Genomic DNA, 21,311 nt, shown 5'->3' with positions numbered 1-21,311 from the left:
AAGAAACTCTAAAGCTTCAGTAATGAGGATGGCAAGAATTTAGATGTCTGGAGGTTCTAAATGATAGAATTTACTAACCCACAGAATGTTGGAGTCCAAGAGAGAGGCAGGTTGAAAAACAGCTTTGATCTTTTTAATTTGGATGAGTAGGTGTGTAGCGAAACCTTTAATAAAGATAATGATGTTTTAAAGTAAACCACGTAAAGTTTAGTTTTGAGTAAACTAAGCTTGAGGCCCATGTAACTTTTGGGAGAGCAGACCGGGAGCATTTGAAATATGAGCCTAGTCTTAAGGCCATATCACCCTGAATGTGCCTGATCTCATATGAAATATGAACTTAGAAGAAGGATTGATTGATATTCATGGGAGGGACCAGATGGTCATCATTATCTTTGAAACCACAAGGTTTGCAGAGAAAAATTAGAGTGTTGATGGATCAAGGCTAGATGAAGAAACAAATTGACGTTTAAAGAGCTAATGGAATATAATGACAACAGAGATGCAGAAGACTGAAAAAGAGAAAGGTGTCACAGGGCCATGCACACAGCCCACTTTCTCTTATGTGACTGAAAAGGTTCTTATTATCTGGCCACCTATCTCGACTCATAGCCTACAGCTTCCTCGTGCTTATGAAATTTCACATACTGTACAACTGACCAACCTACACGTGCCTTGCTTTTTTGCTAGATCACGACTCCAGGAACATGGTCTTTACTCTTCCTGGGATGCCCCCTTATTGGGTTATCTCTGTCATTCTCAGGTACCAATTTATGTCTAAATCTTCCCTTAACCTTCACAACCACAATTAATTACTCTTCTCGCTATTGTTCTACATCTAAGTTATGATTCTCTTAATACCCAGAAGATTGTCAGCCCACTGCCTTTCTACTGTCTGTTTTCCTCCACAGGAAGGTCAGAGTTATATGATCTATTTGTCCTTTCTTCCTCTAAATAACTCACCAAAAGACCGAGCTGGGAGCTCATGAAACTTACACAAGTGAAAGAACTAATTTGTCAGTGATGAAACAGACGGATTAATAAATGCAGAGTGATCTAAAACCTGAAGAACTAGTGACAACAGAATAGTATTGAAGTCTTTTCTACTTTCTGTTTGCATTGGGGTCTGGTCAGGTATTGCATCCATTGACAGTTTGCTTACGGCTCTTTTCTCCTAAATATGTTTTCCGAGTCTGCGCTACAATCACTGCAGCTGATTTCCGTTGGAAACTGAAAGGAGTCGAATATACTATGTCTTTCAGTGGGCTTTGGAAAGTAGATGTGGTGAGAATCTCTTATTGAAGAATTTCAGCTGACACAGGCAGACTTTTGGGTGATGAGTGGGTTCTTTAAATCATCCCACATAGATGGTTATCTACCAAATGAAAACCTAGCATGTTCTGTAAGTGAAATAAAAAATCTTACTTTATGTTATTTCAGTTTGCAGTAAAAATGAATATAGAAAGATTCTATGTGCAAGGGCTAATAAGAATATGATGTGTGTGCAAATTAAAAAAAAGTTACAGCAAAAGACAAACTATTATTAATCCTTCTCAGAATATTCCTCCTCCCTTTGAACACACTTATCTCATTATTCCTTTATGTTTGTTTTGTTTGAGACAAGGTCTGGCTTACTACTACTGTAGGCTGCCCTTGAACTCACTAGGTAGCCCAGGTTGGCTGCAATCCTCGTGCCTAAGCCTCCCAAGTGCTAGGATTACAGGGATCACCACTAGGCTTGGCTCTTATCTCATTATTTTTGCCATCTTCTGAAGCAGCATTAGGTGTGATAAAAAAATACAGTGGGTGCTGCTGAGTGCTATCTTGAAGAAATGCAGGCTCATAAAAACATGACAATATGTCCCTATCCATCATATTCAGGGATCTGGAACTTTGGGATTTCTGGTTCTTCTTTAAAGTCAAAATGGCCATGAAAAGTGGGCGTTTTTGACTGGTGTAGAACCCTGATGCCATCAGAACAATGGGCCTGGATTTGAAAGAGGTCTTTCAGAGCTGCTTCAGAAAGTGGCAAGAATGATAGAATAAGTGTGTTTGAAGCAAAAGGGAGTATTGGGGGGGTTAATGGCAACTGTCTTACTGTAATAAAAAATTAAACATTCACTGTTGTTCTTGATCACAACTTTTAAGCATTCAGTTTGAAATGAGACTCTCAATGATTTACTTTAGGAAACTTCATTAAAATGGATGATAGAAAAAGTCTTATCTGAAATATTTCACTATAAAAATATTTCATTTATTTCTACCTATTTGAATTCCATTCTGTTTAGATATTTAACATTCAATAGTTTTAAGAAGGACCAAATGGCTTCAAAAAACAGCTTTGTCTTAATTTGTAACAACCCTTCATCTGGTCACTGGGCTGAGAACTGAGCCGAATCCTGCAGATTCCCTTCAATACTGGGTTTCATTCCCTCTGTCTTGTGCAGGCCCCTTTCAGAGAAAACAGCCAAGAAAAACAACCCAAGTACAACCGGCTGCGAATTGACTTGCAAATGTACAAACTAAGAGCAAAAAGTTAAGCAGGAAATCTTCTTTGAAGGATAATTATCATAATTTATAATGGGCCAAACCTAAACTCTTCCCAATGTTCCTCCAAACTTTCCAGTGACTTCATTGGCCATGACTGAGAAGTTTTGCTACTTTTCTTTGTATTTTCAATGTCTACACAGGTCCACAAACTTGGCAAAGTTTCTTCATGATCAATAGCTAGGAAACCAAATAGTATTTCTCTATGGCTAGCACAAATTAACAATAGGTCTATTAAAATGACTTGATTGCAAAAGGGAGATGAGAGGGAGAAAGGAATCTAATAGGCTAGATATGTCGTTACTAAGGTAAGTAATAAGAAATTTGTATTCTAAAAGTTCTTTTTCTCAGCTTTGCACAAAAAGGAAATATAAAATAGAAGTTATATACTTAAGTTTAAAATAACAAAGGAAATCAAACTTCTGATGAGTGCTGTTTAATTAAGTATGTTATAGTTTAGTACCAAAAAATTAAATAAAATTCTGTGAATTACAAGTTAATTTGGTGCATAAGGGAGAAATTAAATGATGGGGGGAGATGAAGCACTTACAACCACCACTTTGAAGCCCAAATTGACTGTTTCCACTGACAGATTAAATTATATTTCAACATTAACATTTCATGAAAAACTTTATAAGCGAACACTTAGAAAATGATGATTGCTGAATTGAATAACAGGCATAAAACATATAAAACAACTCACCCAGCCCCATATGGCTATTCTTTTTTCATCAATGAAACCCATTTCTATGAATTTTCTAAAGTAAAAGAAAAAAATTTTTAGAATTTTAAGTGTGTACACATGACATTTACTTCATTACACAAGCATATTTAATCCAAAGATTTAATAGCAATGCTACATTTTCTTTGTTTAAACACATGCATACTAAGGCTGCATTTACAAATAATTAAAATGATATTACCATGTTTTCTGCAAAGAATAAAAGGATCCCCTTAGGCTCCACTGTATGTTTATTAAATAGTGATCTCAGCTCTGCAAGGGTTAGGGTCCTGATTTTGTGGGTGGGTTACGTGAGACTCAGGCCAGTGGATTAGCTCATACTAACATAAGACATAGCAGCACCATTAGGTAGAACTACATTTCTTGACCTTGGGGAAGAACTTTTGTTTTGTTACTGTTTTCAATATTAATAACTTATCACCTTTCTTGCTTAGTTGATGATAATCACCACTTCCTTTTTAGTCAAAGTTCATATTTGGGTACTGTCAATTCATAGTATGGACAGTTGCACATCTTTTAAAATATAAAAATGATTCATTTTAGCTTTATTACAGAAAACCCTCTATCTGAAAACTATTTTGAAAATAAACTTTCCCTTGGGAACAAATGTTCATGAGAAAAACAACCTTTAAAAAGTCATGGGTAACTTTCCAAGTCCACATAATACAAATATCTCAGGCTCGTTTACACCATGGGCCCTTTAGGCAGGTGATCTGGAGAATTTATTTGGGGCCTGATCTGATAAATTCTCAAGGATCTTTCAGGGAAACAGAAGCAGTGACGAGAAGGAGCAGCTGAAGTGATGGATGAGCAGCTGCAAGGGACGGAGAGGAGGAGACCAAAGAATAACACAGGCCCAGAAAAAATGTCACAGCTTTGTTTTCTGACTCAGGTGCTCTTGGCGTCCTTCCTTATCAGCTCTTCTTCCGAAGCAAAACTGAGTGATTTTCATTAGTTGCCTCTTAGAGGGATTTTACAGCAACCATTTCACTCATTGCATTGATTCAACATGCACGTTTTCGGTGCACGGAGGAGTTGGGCAAATGCCCGGGACAAACAGATGGGAAGAGGCCCCGTTAGTCACAGCTTACCCGACACTGATTCTGAAGGACACTGAGGGAACAGGGAAGAAATGCAGTAGCACATGGAAAGTTGCTACCTGTGTGGATGCAGCTCATGGTAAAGCAGAGCAAATGGGGGGCACATTGTGACCCTTCGCCATTCGTCCACAAACTCAACAAAGCCGAATGAAACAAGAGAAGCTTCAGTTTCACGTTAAAAAGTCTTGCCGCTAGTGCTTGAAGATAGTCCTGAGCCATAAAATCAGTCGTGATTTTTATGATCTCCCTGAAACTAGCAATCATACTGCCTTGCATCTGGGGTAAAAAGCAAACAACAGGTGATACATGAGAACAGGAAATTCTTTACAGCTCCCTTCCTAGGTTTATTCTGAAAGGATGACATTTACAGGAAATGATAGTGCAATAGTTAGCATGGAAATGAAACATTAACACTTAATGTGGCAGCACTAGGTTAAAGGTTAGCTAGATAATCTCAGCACTTTGAGATCAGCGAGGACCTATAAAATGCCCCTCCGAATTCTGAAAATCTTCCAGGAAGTTTATCAGAAATACTATAGTTAGTTCAACACAATATAAGTTAACAAATGAATTGGAGGCTTTCCTAACCTTAGAGGCAGAATTGAACTTTTTAATTTTTCTCCCATAAAAATGGTTATAGGCAAAGCTCAACTGGGAATCCTACTGACCAATTACTATACTATTTTTGGAATGTTCTTATGGATACTATCTATGACAGTATGATCAGACATTGCTCCTCAAATAATTCTTCACCACTAATTCTCAAGTTACAGAAAAATTAAAAGCTGTGGGAATATCAAAAATGCTAAACACACCACAAATGAGGGGACTTGATCCTATAACCACTGAAATGTTATGGTTTCCATTTTATGGCCATTTTTAAAAACCTGAAGAAAGACCTGTTTCACTTAGCTTCTTACTTCACAGGTATATCCTTAGAAACATATTTTTTTGCATATATAAACGTTATGAGGATGCATTGCTTCTTTTTTCCCCTCAATTTACTTTGTTTAAATCTATTTGTTGGACTTGACTAGTATTTGCTGTTGTTTCTAATTATATCCATATGATTTTCTTTTGATATACAGAAAATTTAGCCAGATCATATTTTGTAAGAAAGTCAAAGGGACATAGTTTATCCTCTGGCAGAAATTTGAGGGTAACAATGTAATGTAATCCCAATTGCCCAGGTCAGGTATTCAGCGTCTGACTCCTAAAACTCTTCTTTGAGAGATAGGTGGTAGAATTATCCTCAGAATTAGTATTATAACTATAGCCTGTTTTAGTTTTTGTTTTCTTAAAGCATTGGGTTCTTTGGCATTCTTTTACCATTTTCAGAGTAGCAATTTCCAGCAAAGCCAGTCCCCAAAGCTATGTCCAGGGGTGAATATATGGTGTAACTAGGTCATGCAGGCACTTCATGTTCACTGGGGCATTCAGCAAAAGTTTCAGGTAGCAGCAATGCTGTTACCTCAGGGTGTAGATGGTCCATCTCCTTTCACCAGACTGTAAGTGCCTTGAGAGCAGAGAATCTAAATCTTCCAGCTTCATACCAAGTGCAGGCATTTATTATTGTTTGATATGTTGTAGTTGACTTGGGGAGCAAAGGAGTGAACATATGTGTGCCCCATTACATCAAAACTCCTTCAAGTACCATCCTAAAGATTTATCAGAGAAAGTAATGATACCCAGTTACTACCACTGGCCCATCTTCAATGCCAAAGGCAACTTGATATTACTGTGATAACCAGTGGAAGGTAGAATTTGTGGATTTGGGTCTTATATATTAAACACCAGAAATAAGAATTTTCATTAAGGTCTACATGTGCTATTCAGGTTTAAAATTTCACTCTACACAAGGAAGACATTAAGAAGGTATTCTTAAGTTTGAGCAGTGAATTAGTGGTGGTAAATCAAGGGACAAAATTATGTTGCATTTTGTTATTTTTGGTGGAGTTATGATGATGATGACGATGATGATGATATGAAGTTAATTACTTTTTAACCAACTCCAAAACAGACCATTTTTAGCTACACCAACTTTGGAAAAGATCTAACTGAATTATAATTGAGGCATAATTTTCATCTTGTGCTGTCATGTAATCCTGAATCACATGTGCTTGGTAATTACTGCATAGTTTGAATATAAATAAACATGACCCAAGGTGAAAAAATACCCTATGGAATTAAAGCTAGAATGCCGACAGTGGTGTTAACGTTCTTGTTAAGGCACACACTGTCTTTATCTAAGAAACTGACATCTTGGTGGATTTTTGTTTTTGTTTTTGTTTTTTGCTTTTAAATTAACTTTCCATTGTACAAACTTCTGTCAAAGAAGTTAACAACTCAGGGGCCAGGAATCTGAATCAGTAAGGATTAAGGAGCTTTTAGAAGAAAAGAGTTAATGATGACTATGGATTTTGGTATTAATAAGCCACTTATCAATTTGACTTGTTTTATTCAAATACACTGTTTTTAATTGGATATTTTTGTTTGTAGGTAACTATTCACAGAACAGAATAAATATTTTAAACTATATGAGTTATGGTTACTTTTCTATTTGTAAAAATAATTGCTTTTGAATCTAGAGTCATGTGGTTTGATTAGATACAAAAGTACATGCGCACGCCTGTAATCCCAGCTACTCGGCCTAATCTGTGTTGTATATGTTACATTGAAAACATTACCTATTGATGGTGTTAAAATTGTAAAACAAATGTACTAATGAATTTTCTAAATTGGTCTTTTTTGTGAACTGGTGTTTAACATACAGCTGTCACATATACAAAATTATCCATGGCTCAGAGTGCAATTAATCTACAGCATTTTAGATTTATAAACTACTATTCTCCTATTTCTCCTGCTTACACTATTGTACCAGAAACTGAACAACTAGAGAAATAGCCAGAAGAATTCTGTATAGTGTTCCCAAATCAATAGTAATTCTGGTGACAATATTCTTATTGCTTCAGGAAAAGATGACTGAACTATAAATTGTGGGTGAAAATATAGTTTGTCAGAATCAGATTATGAATTTATATTTTCTCTAGATGTTTTCATATTATTACTTGTATTAGGGAAAATAAGTATGTTTTTCTCAAATTAAAACTGGCATTTTCATGCTAGCACAGCTAAACGTGAAGCTAGGTTAATTACAAATAAATGATTAACACCTGAATTATAGACTATGGATGAAATCTTGAGCCATTTCTAAACTTGAGGTACAATTCACAATGCTTGTTTAAATTCAGATATTTTGTTTTCTGAAGATCAATGCTAGAGTCACTCAAATTTTCCTACCAATTATGAGCCCTGGTAATAGACGAAAAGGTATTGAAATGATTGATACATTGAACAGGCTATTTGTCACTTACCACTATAAATCACTTTTCTACACAATTATCAGATCTCTTCTATAAATATATTTTCCATAGTTGACAAATATATTCCTGTAAGACTAATGATAGATTTGGGCAAAGCTAGGAAAATAGATGAAAAGAATTATGTCATTAAGAATGGAGAAGGAGGGCTAGGGGTTTAACTCAGTGGTAGAACACATGCTAATGTGCACAATGACCAGGGGTTCCATCCCTAGCACCACCAAAAAGAGAAGAGAGAGAGAGAGACAGAGACAGAGAGAGAGAGAGAGAGAGAGAGAGAGAAGAAAAAGAATGGAGAGACACAGTAGGGGTTGCATGGCATTTGTTGCATGTTGAAGGCACTCACCTGACAGCTGTAATTTGATCCTCAACTTCATAAACACCCAGCTTTCGATACACTGCATACAGTATTTTGTCACCTTGGAAGGCTGTCCCTCGACCATCCACCAAGGCAATGACTATCTCTTCCTTGCTTGCAAGATAAGATATCCAGTTAACAGAGAATACAGACCTTACACTCTGACTGCAGGGACCACCATACCTAAAGAAGAGAGAGAGAGAAAGAGAGAGAAAAAAGACAAAACAAAAATCAAAAGAATTTCAAAATCCTTTATAAAACTCAACTTTCTATACTGGCCTTGTATTACCTCTAGTTATCCCCAGTAAAATTAGGTGATACAATTTCAATAACAATTGTATTGGAACTGGCACTAAATCAAGAGGAGATCAGGCTTTTCCCAGAGGTTTGCTATAAGGAAGTTGTTTTGGGACACAGCCTCTCCCATTCCCCAAAACGGATACATCTAGGGTTGGCATTTCAAGGAATATGTGTGGGTTTTTCGTCATTTCTGCCACCTGCCACTTGCTAAAAGCAGACATAAGATATACTAAAAAAAATGCATGGTGTTTTAAGCAAATTGTGTGTAGGTCAGCACTGATTTTGGGTGTGATTCCACTAAATGTATTCCATTCCTTTATTTCTTTTCTAACTCAATTACATAAGATGTGAAGATGATTTACAATATTTTTTTGGCTGCAATTTCTCTATCTCAAAGGTATTCTGACACATTCGGCAATTTGCCACACAAATGAAATTCAACACAACACATGCAGGCAAGTCCATCTAAAATCTCAAAACTTCCTCAGTCTATTTTAAATAGCCATATTTTATTTACTCTGATTAGTTGAGGAATATATAAAAACAGCATCAATAGGAACTGTTACCAAGGAGAATGGTTCATTCTATTTCATAAACTGTATTTCATTCAACATATTTTTGGTAAATAGTTTTTAGACCAAGGAAAATATTACATACACTTGGATTAGCAAGGGATACTTCTTTGATCTGTCAAATTGAGGAGGAAGAATCATCTTGTACCACAAAGCTTTGAAAAGAAAACCAGAAAAATCTTCATTTCACAATATGCATGGCATCGTTTAAATCCTTTAATAACAATATAGATCACAAAAGCAGTTCATAAGTAGTAAATTGTTAAGAATTAACACTTATTTTGAATTGATTTTTAATATATATTTTAGGTTCAATTTACAAATGACTAGAAATCTTGAATTACTGTTTGTTTCAGAGGCACAAATTCTAAAATTAAAATTAGATAAATTCTTTTTTAAAAAGTGTTGAAAGAAAGCTATGGAAAAGTATAAGATCAGCTATATTCATAATCATAGTAAAAATTTAGCAAAACCAAGTACTGTTACAGTAAAATTGTTTTTAAAAAGAGCCTATCATATATCATATAGGGTTTGCACTATAACATTTACATTATAATTTTTAAAGGAAGATGACTGCTTAATTTTATAAGTGAGAAGTCTTTAAAAGATCTTACTAATGTCATCCACTTCAAGTTTCTTAATTTCTTCTTTAGGCAGCTGGATACTTTTTAAAGTGTATTCCAATTCCTTGTTCTCTTCTAGGATTTTAATTTCTTTAAAAAATAAAATGTTGATTTTAATGAATAGTATTTCCATAATATTTTTCTTAAATTCCTTTGTTTTAATTTGGATGAAACTGAAATTGTGTACATATCCCTTAAAGAATTCCATGTTGACAAACAGTTTGAACCCAGTTTTTAGAGCTGATATAAGTTTAGAAAGGAAATTATGCTTTTATTGCTGTCTCCTATGCAGATTTTTGACTTCCAAGACACATTTTGAACAGAATCATAGAGCTAACAATATTAACTCAAGCACATTTGTTTTCCTATCCTGAACTTGTTTATTTTTTTCAATCTAAAGCCACTATCTGACCAAATAAGTGGTTTCATTTATTATCTATTAAAAATATGTAGTAGATATAAAAATGCAGATCACTGTCTTCAAATTTAAAATAATTTTATAGTTAACAAAATTTTAAAGTTTTCAGTGTGTGAAACCAAATATTACTTTCGACACTTTTATAATTATTTTAACCGTTTATTATTGTTCTTGATGAGTAAAACAAATTCTGCCTTTTTTCAGTAATTTAATAACTATGTATAGAATTCATTCAAGTTTTGTCTCCCAGTGTTGTTATATATCTCATGAAAACAACAGATATATGCTATGCTCTGTCTTGTAACTGTGAAAATATAAAAACTGCAGGTTATACTTGAACTTAGTTTTGTTTCACCCTTTAACCTTTGAAACTGAACAAATCCATTGTTCCTCTGAATGTAGAATGATGATGGATGAAAATTTACTTTCAGCAATACAGGGTTTTTTATAAGCTTTATTTTGAACTGGAATTGCTAACCAGAATATCTGAGAGAGGTTAGTCTTTCATATACTATGTGGACTTTGTAACTTTATTTTATTAAATGATAGGCTAGGTGACTTGTGAGATATGATAATTGCTACAAAAGACATTCTGAGTACTTCTTGTTTATATGCCTTTTTGAAAAAGTGGTCCCTGAAAATAGCGAACTAGAGACTTGTAACTACATTAAGTTTGCCAAACCGTTTTTCTTGTGACTCTCAGTTTTCATATACTCATGGCATTTTGCTCCAACAAGTTATATATAATCTTAGTACAAGTATAGATGCTTTTGGTAGGATTTGTATAAGATGCATAATAATTTTCACATTATCTTTGGGTAATCTATAAAGAAAGAGATACTTATGACACCTGAAAAATTAAAATCAAAAGCAAATACATAATTCTCATTAGAGCAGACCAACTCTTCACTCTCCTTATGTGGATACTGAGAGAGAAGCTGTGATGGAGAAAGGGAATCCTGTGCCGAGCAAGTGCAAAGAATGGTTGATTGATTCATTACTATTTTTATTATTTTGCCTTAGGTACCGGAAGTAGGAGGTGTTACCAAGTCGGTATGACTTTGACCCCCCCATTCTGTTTCTAGCTATTGAACTTTTCTGACCCATGACTTAATGAAATGCCTAAAGTAACTACAAAGTTGACTGATACTTCTATAATCAGACGGTGAATGGGAATTTTCCCCCACCTCTTGAAGCACAAATGGAATTTTGTAGGGTTATAGGGAGAGTGAGAGTAACAACTGGACTTTGTTTTACAGGGCTTTGCATTAAACGCCTATTTAACTGGCGAGGATAGGCACAGTCCAGACAGTAACTTTTACTTCCCTTCACTCATCATTGTACACTCAGTACCCAGCTTACTGGGGACCTGCTGTGTGGCATCTAGTGAGGGTTCCCTATGCATTTGTAGACGTTTTATTATGAGGAAATTAAGTGGTAAGAAATTTTATATTTGACTTTTGTTTAAATCATATTAAAATGCTATATTATTCATCAATGAAATTATGTGAAGACTGGAAAAGCTGATAAGTGAGATCATGCAGTTAATTTTAATGAGAACTTGCTGTGTGCCAAGCAACTCCATCTCTATTGCACCCTTGAGGTCAAGTGCTAACTCTTCTCTGAGTTTCCACAGCATCTGGTGCAAGTACTGTCTGCCATTTTCAAAGAAGTTTCATCTTTTCCGGGAAAGCAGACCTTGCACAGTCTTCTATAAAGCCTGCAAACTTTTATACATTATGCCAATCGTTTCTTCATTCCCTCTTGTCATAACATAAGAGATGAAGCCTTCCTCTGTCTCTTCTTAGGTACTTCCTTACTCTAATTTTTCAATCCCTTTTTGTCTCCTAAATTTCTTCCATCAGCATTTAACCGTATTCAAATATTTATTATTGTTCAAGAAGAAACTCAAAACTCCACCAATTCCTTCCAGCCATCATCTTGCCTGTCCCCTCCTTCAACCACAGTCAGACCCAAACTAAATATAAATACTAAAAATAGTATTAAGTTTCATTTATCTCCTGGAAGGTCTAACATTACTTCAGTTCTGCGCCAGTGAAACTGAGATTTCATCTCACTTTTGCTAAATTCACTAATGCAGACCAGGTATTCCTTCACTTTCTTGACTGTGCCTTTCACTTTCTTCAGCTCTTGTCTTCTCTCTCTGCTTTTCATGACACCAGCTGTCCTCTTTCTGCTGTTCCCTCTTATTGTCCTTTACAGTGTCATTTTTTACATTTCTGAAGTGTTGGTGTTACGCACAATTTTGTTCTAGGGCTGCCGTGGCAAACCTTTTAGAGACCGACAACCCAAGCCCACTATTCATCATAAAGTGCCAGCACTACAATTAAACTTGAATACTGCGGTTTTGAGTTCAGAAAAGACATTGCATACGCCTAGTTTAAGTGCCGACAGAGAGACATGAGTATCAAAGGTGCACCACTTCACACTAGCCCCGTTCACCCTCATTTTCCCAGTTTAACAATTTCATCTATGGGTAACTGTGGTAATTGTGCATTTCCTAATCTCGATCATTATCTCTTGTACAAACTAATGCTTTGACATTCACACCTAAAACTATATTTCTGCGGGAGAGTTCCTCTTGGATATCCCATCAGTAACTTCAACTCAACATTCAAAAAAAATTCATCATCTTCTCAAAGCCCACACAGTCCACAGTAAGGACACTCTGTAAAAATGCATAGATTGTAACTCAGTTGACCAAGCCCCAACCATCCAAACAATATCGATCCCTCTTTCATATTCATGAATCTCAGGTTTGACGGAGGCATCATTAAGAAACATTTTCTAACTACATCAACAATAAGAACACCCACATGAGGTGCTGTACATGCCCTCATGTTTCTATACTCTCTTGTAAAGGCCTGTTCACTCAGTTACATCTCCCACAGCTCTTTAATATCTTGGAAGATACAGATATGTCTAACCCAGCTTCTATCATTTTAGAGATCTAGTACGGAGCACAGTGTCTGGCTAAATTTGGTTAATGCCCAATAAATATCTATTGATTTTAAAGATGTCTGGCTCAAACTGCAATAGCAAGTGAGTAGAAAAGTTACAAATAAATAGAAGACAGAGTATCTACTGTAAAATAGCAGCTGGACATTTATGCAAAGCACAGATTTCCATGCACAAGATTTACTGGATTGGAATCTCTGGGGAACACTTCAGATTCTGTATTTATGATAAACATACCAGAAGAATTTCATCATTAGGCAAGTTATGAAATGGTGCTCTAAAAGAACTTGAATTTTGATTCATGAATTAGAAACTATAAAAATACACGTGATGCTCTGGTGTGAGAAACTGAAAGTGTAAACAAAGATCAAAAAGAATAATAGATTATTGTGAAATAGGGTGAAATTGTTATACTGAGTATAAGATACGTTGTTAACAAAAAATAGACATGTTAACAATTAAAATATTTTATGCAAAAAAGAAAGTACGGTATTAGGAAATGAGCTGAGAGATGGATTAGTAGAAGAAACTATATTCTTTTAGGGGCACAATACACAGTCAGTATATTTACTATGGTTATTCTATAATAATTTTTGTTAGTTCATAATGTTTCTTAATTTTCCTTGAGATTTTTTCTTTGATCTATGAGTTACTTCAAAGTACTTTGTTTAATCTCCAAATATTTTAGGATTTTTATGGCTATGGTACTGTTATTGAATTCTAGTTTATATTCTATTATGGTCTGAGGTAATTCATTGTATGATTTGTTTTCTTTGTGATTTATTAAGTATGGATAATGCTATACTGCACTATTCTGAATCTTGAAGACATAGAAGATGCCTTTATCTTGGCTCTAAATATAAAATAAATGAGTCTGTTTTTATTGTTAGATATAAAATTTGCTTTAGGCTTTGATTTAGTAGTTTTGTGAAGGAAGTTTCCTTTAATTTCTCATTTTTGTGAATTTTAGTCTCAAATATTAAACTTCATAAAAATGAGAAAAAACACGTGATGCATATGAGAGTGACATGAGCATTTATAAGCACAGTGAAATTATGAAACTTCAAAAGCAATATACAGATTAGTATTTGCCAGGAATATAACAAGAATATTAAGCAAAAAGAATATGATATAGAAATTGATGCTATAGGAAAAGGGAAGCTGGGTTTTATTTTAGTCATTATAAGATTAGAATTGTATGTCTATGGTAATTTCAATTAAAACAAAAACATAAGGACTTGAAAGTAAATTGCTTTAAAATTTTCTCACTGAAGGTGGAAATGAGCCAAATTAAGAAATATAACCTCCTATTTTTAAGAATATTTCATCATCAGATAGAGGTTAAAACAACTTCAAAATGAAACTAAATTCACTGTTCCACATTAAAATGACTGTCCTGTCCAAAAAGCCTGACTTGACTATGTTTTGCCTTATGACTTTATTTTCACCTACACTTGAGTCATTGAGCTGACAGCCAAACTAATCCCAAAGCAGTGTCCTAACTTGTCACCAAAGCTGTGCAGGGACAATTGTAGGCCTGAGTGCTGAAGGACGGGTCATCTGCTTGTTCCTCACTGTCTCTCCTCTCCCACAACTCCAACTCTATAATGATGTTTAATAAGTAAATCAGATGGTAATGGAGGATGAGCAGGAAGAATATCAGAGCAATTGGACTCTTAGATAACTCTGTTGAGAGGAGAAATGGTCATTTCTGAGCTGTGAACTATTCTGAACCAATATCACAAATTCTGGAAGGAGGAGAACTGCCCTGATAGCAGTTGAAAATGGAAAGAGCTTCCGAATTTCAGGGCTTTCATATGTGGTAACAATGTGATGTAGCTGTTAACAAAAAAAGCTAGCACGATAGTCACCTTCTGCTCTGAACTGAACTAAACTGAACTGCAGAAGTTATGTCTTGAATTTGTCTGCAGTTTGGGATTCCACAGAACAACAAGAGGGGGAAAATACTCAAAAAACAAAAGCATCCCCCAAAAGCAGGAATTCTTTTTTGAGGAGAGTGAATATGCTAAATTTCTTTCCATTTCTAATCTGGGCTTTTTATAAGGCCAGTTGGAGAAGATAGAATTAATCCTTGTGATAGAACTCATTTGTGTTACGCCACCTTCTCACTGCAAATCATCAAGTTTCATATGATCAGGTTTGACCTGACATCCAAATTTGTGTGATAAAAAGCTGCAAAATAACAGGATTTTATCTCCATTCCTCCTGTGTGTGGAACAACAGTCCTGCTGTCTCTAGTGGAATATCACAGAGAACTGAGAATGCCTCTAGGTGAAGCTGCCAGTGAATGAAGGAGGAGAGTACCTTGGTCCGTGTGCCCATCATGGAGGGTGGAAATGGGGAGGCCTGGGCCTGTATGCAAGATGAAAATAAAACATGGTTTAGTCTCAGAATAGCTGCAGTCAAAATAAATAGTCACCGAGGACTGCAGGTAGTATTTCTGAGTAGTGTCAAGCTCAAGTACACCTTTTCATTCTGCAGTGATTTTTTCTTTTCTCCTAGAGTAGAAAGAGCACCTTTTAATTTACATTTAAACAACACATGATATCAGAGCCAAGTCAAAGAACAGACTCAAGGAATGCATTACCTGTGTGCTTTCTCTACAGTGATCCTGAATGGCTAAAATTTGATTACACAGGGGGCCTCAGAAGCTGCACTGGCAAATGGACTTCTGGGAAGACCAACATTTGACCAGTTTTAGCTATGTCTTTTTTTAATCAAATAACCTTCACCAGTGCCCAGGTTGCATTTTCAATCTGGCTTTTTGTTTCAATGGTCAGTTTATTATGGTGGATAAAATCCAACTATTCTTCATGTAATTAGCACATGCAGAAAGAAATGGATATGAAATATATTTTCTCATGTTCCTTGGGAAATGCATGGAAGATTTGTGGGCCAGAAGTTTATGGAGGGGAGGTAGAGCTGGTATTGAGAGGCACCCTAACCTATGGGGCTAGAGGAGGGAGGTTGGGACAGGGGAGGAAGATGAGCTTCAGCACTGTTACAGAGACCCAGCCAAGCCTCAACGAGCTCTGGAGCTAGATGGCCTCCAGAGTTGTCTGAGTAGAGCAACAAGGCAGGCTTTTATCCCCCAGTATGGAACATAGTCACTGGATGGGGCTTGGGACTACAGCAATCTCCAGAGGGGAGCTCAGCTATAAGCTGTCAACCACCAACGCCCTCAGCAGCTGAAGAAAGGAATGAATCACTTATAAAGATGGAAGGTCTAATGGTTGGCATATCAATGCTTACTACTTATTCCAACATGGAATTTTGCTTCTCTAATACAAAAACTGGCCATTTCGTCAAGGTCTACAAATAATTAAACACTCATTTTCAATCACTCACTTGACTCATAAAATCAAATAATACCTAGAAAAACACCTTTAAAGAATATGTTTGCTCAGGAAGTCAATGAGTTAAAGCGTAACACAAGTAGAAGCTACAGGTAGATGCTTTTTCCTCCTGACATTTCCTGCATTAGAGGGAAAATCATACAGTAAAGCCCTTAGTTCCACACAGTCCAGAGAAGGGATACTTTTCTGACAAGTTCTGAAAGACCTGTTTATGAACACTTCCTTCTGTGTTGGTCCTGCCATGTTTCTGAACTCACAGAACATGTTTTGCATTTAGTTTTCAGAAGTTGTAAGTGTAACCGTACCACGCCCTGTGGGGGAATCTTCTATCTGTACGATTTTACCTATAATTGTGTAATTGTACTTTTGGGGTACAACATTATAAAGCCACACACCTCAGCTGCGTTTTCAGCTGACCTTTACAAATAATAAAGCTAACATCTTAAAAACATGCCAGACCTGTCAGTCTAATGGGAGCAGAGAAAGGGGGATTTTTAGATTCTATAAAAACTCAGCAGTGTTTGTGTGGTATCTCAGAGTTATGTAGAATGTACTTGCAGAGATTTTCATTTAGGTTATCTTTTCTTCAAAGTTATCAAAAAGGACCATCATGCATATTACATTTTGGCCCAAAGGGTAAGGAAATGAGGCATACATAAATCTAAGTTTCTAGGTTTTAATCAGTCTTTATTTGTCCTGTGGGATGTTCAGAGGTATTCAGTTCCAGTAAAGAAAGCTTTATTTTTATTTTTTGCCTTAAGTCTGAGACAAACTAATGATTGCCTGTTTTCGGCACAGTACACCAAGGATATAGACCTAGAACCCCAAGTATCAATTGTCTAGAATTCCTATTCTGCACTGCTTTTTTTCATTCAGCATCACCAATGTGACTTCCCCTGCTTTAATACTGTTATCTGGGACTTATCTTTCCTTTGGAGAGTTTGAAGTTACATAACGAGGCTTTACTCTTGGTCCTAAGGGGAAAAATTTCAAGGTTTTTCCTATGATGGTGCAGTGACTCATTTTACTGGAGCTTCAAAAACACCAGACGATGTGATGCTTCCCACACAGTATATTTTTTGCTAAATGGGAAATTACCATACTGCCGGGGAAGAGTGAGTGGTAGAAAAGTCAGGCGATTCAAGTTCTAGAAACGACTCTTCCACCAACTTTTGATGAGAGCTTAGTCTTGATTCTGAGTCTCTTCAGTGAATACTTATGCTCAAATAGACATTAGAAAGTCAAAATGGTACAAACTGTGGCAGCTTGCTTTCCCCAATGTTAAAGTATTATTCAATTAAGCATATAAATGCGTCTGTATGAGTATAGTATCACTGTGTCATTGATGCTTTTATTAGCAAATAAATCAGCACAGAGCAAGTTTCTTGGTAAACTTTGCAAAAGGTAGCAATGCTATAATATTTCCTAATATTTCTGTTTATTCTGTAAACATCAAAATTCTGTTATGTGTTTGATAGTCTTCTTGACCTTATGAATGCAAAGATTGAATTAAGCAGCCTCTGTCTTTCAGGAGAGAAGTACCCTTCTCCCCAGATCAACAGATGACTCTGTATGGTCAGTTCAGTGATGCTATGTGCCTGTCAGGTAAGCTTTCAATGCATGTTGCATAAATACAGAGTTTGGGTTGAAAATTTTGCATATAAATTGAGAGGGACATTTAATGTATACCTTCAAACGCCATCACCACAATCAGCACATATGGTCACGAACGACAATCTCTTGACATTTCAAAGATACCACTGACCAAACATTTCATGGAAGTGTTATTTCAAACAGACATCTTGTGCCATCTTGAAGGGAGCGTTTGGATTACAATGCTTATTCATGTCCACATAGTCAGAAGAGAGCTGTGGCTTAGGTTTTAGGGTGGCAAGGGTGGCCTTCATTCTGTGTCTTTATAGCAAGCACCCACAGGACTTCTAAAACTGAGTGGGAATCTCAAGCAGTCAAAGATTCCATTTGTTCTTGAAGCTGATCACCCCAAAAGTGGGAGTTGATACAGAAACAGGAGAGTGGCATGCATTTTGGGCTTCCTCTTGCCAGATGCTCCACCCCCTACTCCTCCACTAGGAGGAGCTGATATAGATAGGATAACTAGGTATTGTCCAATTCAGTTTTCCAAATCTCCATGGTGACTAATAAGAGCCCAATAGTGTTTAACCTGTTTTATTGCCACCTGTTCAAGATAAAATTTTGTGCATAACATAGAATTCTTTGGAAAGACATTATTCATGAAATGTACACATGGCCTAAACAGCTTGGAAAGGTTTCATATATTTTATTACCTATTACATATATTTGAATGAATTACTTATTTTCCAGATTTTAAAAGCATGCACTGAGTGACAGAGGTTCATTTTCTATCAGTTTCTATTGAAACTGCAGTTCAGAGAATGATAGGCCTCCCAGAGACAGCTGTAAGGCCTCTAAGCCGTGGTTCTTTCCACTGGCTGTAGGAGTTTGGTACTTCTCTGGCAAATGAGGCCGAAGTCCAGCAACCATTTTATCAGAGAACACTTCTTTTTATGATATTGCTCCTGATATCAGTAGCTGCTAGATTGCATCTGCATGCAAAGTCAAGCTGCTGTGGAACTTGCTGCTTAAAAGCCTGAGATTTAATGATAACAGACTCTTACCCCGATCCTGGCTGATGCTTATCAGCAGTGTACACCTTTGGCAAGTTACTCTGTTTCCTCAAAGGCAAAAAAATTGAGGATAATAATACCTTCCTGCTTTCCTTTCATTTTTTCCCTCATGTGTTAGATAAAAGACTTACATATATAAAGTACGCAGTAACCCGCAGCTAAGAACTGACGAGAGAGGTGGTGACAAGGATGATGACAGTGACAGTGGGGATGGCAGTGCTTGTGTTAGGTCCGTCACCTACCATAGCAGATGAGTGCATAGTACTTGGCGTAGTAGCTGAAACTTGCTGTGTAATATTGGCACCTTTCTTTCCTTAGATGGCAAGTAACACACTTCTTGCTTGGAGGATAGCTTCCAATGCTAATTCTAGAGGGAAATGAAAATAAAACTAAGCTGAAATTTTGAGATTGTATTTATCAAAATGTACTACTCCATGTAAAGTGACTAATTTACATATTGACATCAAACCCACTCTATTTTTCTGTTGCCAATATCATTTAAAGTAAAGGGGAATCACAGTGTTGTGATGTAGCTTGATTTTTGATCCATTTTTGCCTGAAGAGGCACAAAATTTGAGGGAGAAGCCCTCGAAGGTTTTCCTGAAGTGGGAGAAATAACTAACATTTCCAGTGGGAGTGAAGTAGTTACTTCCTATAACCATTAATCTCTCACACTTTGCAATGCGGTTGAGAATCCAGAACGCTTCATCTTCCCATCTTTCTTTTTCTATCCCACAGCAAAATGTCCATGAAAAATCTTGCAGTATCACTAAGAAAGGATTCTGGTTTTATTCTACAGCCAGTAGCCGCAATTAATAATAAGCAAATGGGAACCAAGAAGACACAATTTTATGACTCCTGAGCCTTTGCTCAGTGGAGAATTTGGGCTCATGGGCACCCATTCTGTAAAGGCTCCCTCTTCACATTCCAGCCCAAGCCAGTTTGCACCTTCCACAGGGAGCCCGCCCTCACCTCAGAGGAGCCCCCTGCTTGTTTTCTGATAGTACTGACTAATTTTAATATGTCAATTCCTGTATCATTCACCAGCCCCTTGGAATTAGAATTCCCCTTGGTAGAGGCCAAATGGTGTGTTGCCAGAGTGTGCCAGGGTCAAAATCCCAATGTGGCTGTCAGAGTGACTTGCACCAGTTTAGAGCTCTTTCTGCTGCTTCTCTTGGCCTTGCCTTGGGCATGGCAGGGGCTGAGTGGTTCCAGAGAAGCCTGCTTCCTAACACATAAGATAAGGGCTTGATCCTGAAGGAAACAGAGGACACAAATTTCATATTTCTTTTGTTATATTTAGTTTTTATGTTCATGCTTTGTTGCGATTTTGGAAATATAAGGATGGGAGCTAACAGGTCAGCAACCCTGTCTACAGACCCTGACTTCAACCTGTCTAATAGCATTGTGGGATTAAATACATTTATAGATGTAAATGAGGTGAAAAGGTACATGACGTATAGTAGAATATCAGTATGTGGTACATAATGTTGCTATGTCCACATCCACAGAGGAATACTAAGGACATCATTCCAATCACCGAAAGGACAAATGGACTGACTTGCACTTTAATATGTACAGGACTAAAGATGGATTATGCCCAAATCAGTCATAGTAAAGCAAATCACACTTTATTATGAAAATAAAAACAGTGCCTGCACATAGTAGGTACTCAATTAATGCGTGTTAAACAAATCTCCTCAATGACCACTAGATTTTGTTGAAGTATTACTAGTATTTATATCAACATTTGTATTTCCTTCTTGTTTCCTTTTGAAAACAGACAAGTTGAGTTGCCTAACATTTTGGTAACACATGCTTGTATGTTGATGTAATGGTATACAACATTCTCTGAATGTTTTATATTAATTCATAAATAAGCCCAGCATGAAAAGAGGCTGAGGCAGAAGGACAAGATCAAGTCTTCCCTGGACAGTTTAGCGAAATTCCGTTTCAAAAATAAAACAGGCTGAGAATGTAGCTCAATAGTAGATATCTCAAGCACCACACAGAGAAGAAAATGTAATTTTCATTATGCTTCACACTATAAAGATTTTCTACATCTCCTGAGGACTACGATGTACTTTTATTTAATTATCAGTATATGTAAATATAAGAATTACCTGTAAACATTTCTTCTCCCAGGGTAACCTTCAAATTCATTGCTAGAATAAAAGCTGAAAATATATTCAGAAATAATTTAGTATTGATGATGAAGTAGTTATAGCATTTATAACAATTTTATGCAGTAA

At 36.3% G+C, this 21,311-nt stretch overlaps 1 protein-coding gene across 1 annotated transcript in view; it reads right to left on the bottom strand.

Annotated features, from left to right (window-relative positions):
- The window catches only part of Fap (fibroblast activation protein alpha), an 80,663-nt gene that overhangs the window by 8,810 nt on the left and 50,542 nt on the right, over positions 1–21,311 (bottom strand). The window contains exons 16-22 of the mRNA XM_010606846.2: positions 21,183–21,236; positions 19,302–19,426; positions 15,342–15,389; positions 9,611–9,709; positions 9,082–9,151; positions 8,113–8,307; positions 3,248–3,302 (exon numbers count right to left, since the gene is read on the bottom strand). Coding sequence (XP_010605148.2) covers positions 3,248–3,302; positions 8,113–8,307; positions 9,082–9,151; positions 9,611–9,709; positions 15,342–15,389; positions 19,302–19,426; positions 21,183–21,236 — 646 coding nt within the window. The remainder of the gene's footprint in view (positions 1–3,247; positions 3,303–8,112; positions 8,308–9,081; positions 9,152–9,610; positions 9,710–15,341; positions 15,390–19,301; positions 19,427–21,182; positions 21,237–21,311) is intronic.

This window comes from Fukomys damarensis, unplaced genomic scaffold, assembly GCF_012274545.1.
Source record: "Fukomys damarensis isolate Sample0158 unplaced genomic scaffold, DMR_v1.0_HiC HiC_scaffold_26, whole genome shotgun sequence".
Taxonomy (NCBI): Eukaryota; Metazoa; Chordata; class Mammalia; order Rodentia; family Bathyergidae; genus Fukomys; species Fukomys damarensis.
Note: the sequence above shows the minus strand (reverse complement) of the source record. Positions and strands in the feature narration are given on the sequence as shown.